The 4,646-nt window shown below is 55.5% G+C and overlaps 2 protein-coding genes across 3 annotated transcripts in view; both read left to right on the forward strand.

The window, feature by feature from the left end:
- CNKSR1 (connector enhancer of kinase suppressor of Ras 1) overlaps positions 1–2,297 on the forward strand; it is a 12,597-nt gene extending 10,300 nt beyond the window's left edge. The window contains 7 exon segments of the mRNA XM_017534646.2: positions 583–656; positions 803–864; positions 959–1,058; positions 1,132–1,310; positions 1,627–1,836; positions 1,838–1,867; positions 1,869–2,297. Of these exon segments, the coding sequence (XP_017390135.1) occupies positions 583–656; positions 803–864; positions 959–1,058; positions 1,132–1,310; positions 1,627–1,836; positions 1,838–1,867; positions 1,869–1,901 (688 nt within the window). The 3' untranslated portion in view covers positions 1,902–2,297.
- A 305-nt stretch (positions 2,298–2,602) lies between these two features.
- CATSPER4 (cation channel sperm associated 4) overlaps positions 2,603–4,646 on the forward strand; it is a 12,750-nt gene continuing 10,706 nt past the window's right edge. For both annotated transcript variants that reach the window (XM_017534647.2, XM_037740683.1), the window contains exons 1-3: positions 2,603–2,634; positions 2,726–3,240; positions 3,687–3,830. In XM_017534647.2, the coding sequence (XP_017390136.1) occupies positions 3,028–3,240; positions 3,687–3,830 (357 nt within the window). In that variant the 5' untranslated portion in view covers positions 2,603–2,634; positions 2,726–3,027. The remainder of the gene's footprint in view (positions 2,635–2,725; positions 3,241–3,686; positions 3,831–4,646) is intronic.

Here is a 4,646-nt window from a genome sequence, read left to right on the forward strand (position 1 = left end):
CCGCCCCGACAGACTCTCACTGTGTCGCCCAGGCTGGAGTGCAGTGGTGTGATCTTGGCTCACTGACACCTCCACCTTCTAGGTTCAAGTGATTCTCTTGCCTCAGCCTCTCAAGTAGCTGGGACTACAGGCACCGGCCACCATGCCTGGCTAATTTGTTTATTTTTAGTAGGGTTTCACTGTGTTGGCCAGGCTGGTCTTGAACTCCTGACCTTGTGATCCGCCTCCCAAAGTGCTGGAATTGCAGGCATGAGCCACCATGCCCAGCATCTCTTTTTTTAATTAAAAAGTTTTGGGGGAGATGAGATTTACCATGTTACCCAGGCTGGTCTCAGACACCTGGCCTTAGGCAATCCTCCTACCTCAGCTTCTCAAAGCGCTGGAGTAACAGATGCTAGCCACCACACATAGCCAGCACTCGCTTCTCTTCCCTGTTTCATCATCATAAAATGGGTACATAAGAGTTCATTCCTCTCAGAGTTGCTCCAAGGATCATTAGATGATGATGTGGGTAAAAAGCCCCCAGCATACAGGAGGGCCTCAGTGGATGGAAACCCCCTGAGACTCACTTGCTCTCCCTAGGTGGGTGCGTCATCTCATTACCTGCATCTCCAAGTACCAGTCTCCAGGCCGGGCCCCCCCACCCCGAGAGGAAGGTGGGTGTCTCACGGGGTTGAGCAGGAGGAACCCTCACCTGAGCCTCTGTTTTTCCTGGGATGGGGGCTGAGAACTCAAATGCTCTAGACCACTCTCTGGCCTCCCAAAACCCTGTGGGTTCCCTAACTGCTCCTTCTCACCCCAGACTGCTACAGTGAGACGGAAGCAGAAGACCCAGACGATGAGGCTGGGTCCCGCTCAGCCTCAGTGAGTAGGGGGCCGCCTGGGGTAGGAGGTGGGGGTAAATAGCAGGGTGTGGAGCTCAGATGGAGACCCTCTGTGCTTTCCACCCTGTCTGCAGCCCAGCCCTGCTCAAGCTAGGAGTCCCCTCCATGGAGACACGTCACCTGCAGCCACCCCCACACAGCACAGCCCACGGACCTCCTTTGGCTCTCTGACAGGTACTGGACTGGAGTTGGGAGCTGGGCTGGGGGCTGGGGGAGCACATCCTCATCCTGCTCCTCCCTCCCACAGACAGCAGTGAAGAGGCACTGGAAGGAATAGTACGGGGGCTGAGGCAGGGTGGTGTGTCCCCCCTGGGCCAGCCATACCTGACCCTGGATCAGTGTCGGAGCTCTTTCATGCGGCGCAACCGAGACCCCCAGCTCAATGAGAGAGCGCACCGTGTGCGGGCGCTACAGAGCACACTCAAGGTTAGGTGGGGGCTCTGGGCACGGCAAGGGACTAGGCTCCGGGCTTCAGGCTTTGGTTTGCAGCTCTCACCTCTACCCTGGGCACCAGACTCCAGACTCGGATCTGGACTCTGGGCTTAGCAGCTGACAATGGGCTCAGCTGTGGACTGGGCCAGGTTCTAGGTTCCAAGTGGGGATTTGGGTCTCACCTAGGCTCCTCACACCATGCTGACCAGGTGCTGGCTTCCAGGCCCTAGACTGCAGAGTGCAGTTGGAGCTCAGACTCTGCCTACTTCCCAGGGTGATCGTGGTCCCTCAGCCCCTCCTCTCCACATAGGCAAAGCTGCAGGAGCTGCAGGTCCTGGAGGAAGTACTGGGTGACCCTGAGCTGACTGGGGAGAAGTTCCGCCAGTGGAAGGAGCAGAACCAGGAGCTGTACTCAGAGGGCCTGGGGGCTTGGGAAGTGGCACAGGCTGAAGGCAGCTCCTATGTCTTGACCTCTGACTCCAGAGAACAGTCCTTCCAGTCCCTGCCCTCTGACCCTGAAGATTCAGCACTCCCATCTCTGCCCTCTGACCCCCAGAGAACAACCTCCAACCTCCTGACCTCTGACCCTGGCCAGCACCCTAGCTCCTGACCTTTGACCTGACAGCCACCTCAACCCTAGGCTCTGACATGTCCAGAACAGAGCATCCCTGGATTCTGTTCAGGGTGGGAAGTGGTACTGCTAGTCATGGTCCCACCCCGAGCTGACCCCTCTGCCTAGGCCCCCATCATTCCCACTCCTGTCCCCCCTGGAACTGGGTAAAGTGAAGTGAGCTTTGTGCCACCCTCTCCTCCCTTGCCAAAGAAGAAATTCTTCCACCTCATCCTCACATCCCTGGGGACACAGACCTGCCCCCCATCCCTAGTTCCTTGGCAATTCTCCCCCAAACTGGGTCTGCACAGGTGTTCTTTATTTTACATGAGGGACACTTTCCAACCAAATAAAGTCAATTTTTCTAAAAATGAGTCTATGTGTATCTTTACTTTCGTATTAGAATTGGAAATCTGCCCCCCAGAGGGGACTGGAGTGAGTGCTCTTGGCCAGAGGATAGGTGGCTGACCCTTTGTGCAGCCTATTGGCCTGGGCTGCCCCTGAGCTCCAAACCTGCCAGGGTGGTAGGTGGATGACCCATGGCTAATGAGGGCTCTGACTCATGTCTACCTCTCCCCAGCTCTTAGAAGGCTAATGGTGATCTCCTACCCCATTTCCGGGGGGGCACAAAATGAGAAACTCACTTTGCAGATGGGGAAACACACCTTGCACGGAAAAGTGGTAGGGACAGCGCTGGAGACTGGGCAGGTAGGATGAGGCAGCTGGTGGGGAGGGGTGCAGGTTGAGGTCTGCCCTGAGAAGGCCCTGGGGAAAACATTTCCTCCACTCCTCATGCCAGCCTCACCTCCAGCCCCTGGATCCAAGGCAGGGACACGTCCCTGTGACTCCTCCCAGGCTGCACAGATCTAACCTGCTCCCATCAGCCTCTGACATCCGCCCCCAGCCCAGCATCCCTGCAGCAGCCCCAGACTTCTGTGGGATGTGGAGGAGGGCCACTGGGAAGAGCTTCTCTCCAGGTTGGAATTCCTTAGTAGAATGCAGAAAGCTGGAGGTCACAGAGGCCTCTGTGATATCACCACGAGGGGAGTGAGACCACTTGGAAAGAAGATTCTTTGAAGAGAAGGAAGAAACTAAACAACCATGATTTACAATGAAAAGGCCCAGCGGCAGCAGTGGAACGCCCATACCGTCCTCTCGAGGTGGAGCAGGGCTCAGGAGAACCATATGGAGTTTGGAGAGGCAGTAGTTGCACTGAGGGCCCGCCCCTCTGTCCTGCAGAGTACCATTCACGAGTCCTACGGTCAGCCAGAGGAGCAGGTGCTCATCAACCGCCAGGACGTCATGAACAAAGTGGTAAGGATAGCTCTCGCCCCACAGTGGCCTCCTGCAGCTGTGCTCATGGGCAGCAGGCCCTCATGGTAACTCTGCCCCCTCTACTCTCTAAACGCTCCCAGAGGACCCTCCCCAGCAGTGATCCCTGAGTGACTGCCCATGGTATGTTAGTAACTCCCTGGCAGTGCCCTCTGTAGGAACCCTTATATAATGATTGTCTTCACTGTCAGAGAGCCCCAAAAGATTCTCTGGCAATGACTTCCACAAAGATCCTCTAATAGTAATCCACTTTTAGTGGCCATTTAGATAGTGACCTCTACACTGATGTCTCCACTCCATGATCCACTCTCAGATGACTTCCCCCGAGTAGAGTGGGCCCCAGGGGCCCCCATTCTCTAAGAGCAATCCTCCAGGCAGAGGCTCCCTATGGTGACACCTGCCTGAAGGAACGTCCTGCCCTCTCCCAGGATGCCTGGGACGTGCAGGAGTTCATCACTCGCATGTTCATCAAGCAGCTGCTTCGACACCCTGCCTTCCAACTGCTGCTGGCTGTGCTGCTGGTGATCAACGCCATCACCATCGCTCTCCGTACCAACTCCTACCTGGACCAGGTGGGATGCCATCATGGCCTCTACCCCACTAACCCTAATGGGGGCTTCCCTCTCCCCAGCCTCAGCCTCCTCAACTGTCTATGATAGTTGAATTGGATGCTCTTCAAGGGTCTGTCAGCTCTGACCTTCTAGCAATCTGGAGATCAAGGAAGACTTCATGGTGGAAGGGCTCTGTGGCTCTGTAGCCTGGCTTTGATGAATCCATTGGATTTGTAGAGGAAGGGCAGGAGAAGAAGGATATGAGCAGAGGGAGGCAAATGGATACTTTGTGGAGGAGGGGTATTCAATTCTAACCAGCAGTCACTAAGGGAGAATCACTCAGTGCCAGGCAGGCACTGACTGTGCAGAGTGCCAGGGTCCCAGGGATAGTAGGCACAACTGGGTCCTGTCTCAGACACACAGAAAATCTCACTACAAGTGCCTAAGTAGCACCCAGAGTACATGGAGGCTCAAAGAAGGCACTCAAACCTAATCTGGGGAATCAGAGCCGGCTTCCTGGGGAGAGTGACACTAGAGCTGAGAGTAAAAAAGCAGTAGGATGTGGGCCAGGTGTGGTGGCTCACGCCTGTAATCCCAGCACTTTGGGAGACCAAGCTGGGTGGATCACAAGATCAGGAGATCGAGACCATCCTGGCCAACATGGTGAAACCCTGTTTCTACTAAAAATACAAAAGAATTAGCCGGGCATGGTGGCGGGCTCCTGTAGTCCCGTCTACTTGGGAGGCTGAGGAGGTGGAGATTGCAGTGAGCCGAGATTGCACCACTGCACTACAGCCTGGGCAACAATTCGAGACTGTGTCTCAAAAAAAAAAAAAA

Source organism: Cebus imitator, unplaced genomic scaffold (genome assembly GCF_001604975.1).
Source record: "Cebus imitator isolate Cc_AM_T3 unplaced genomic scaffold, Cebus_imitator-1.0 Scaffold87, whole genome shotgun sequence".
Classification (NCBI taxonomy): Eukaryota; Metazoa; Chordata; class Mammalia; order Primates; family Cebidae; genus Cebus; species Cebus imitator.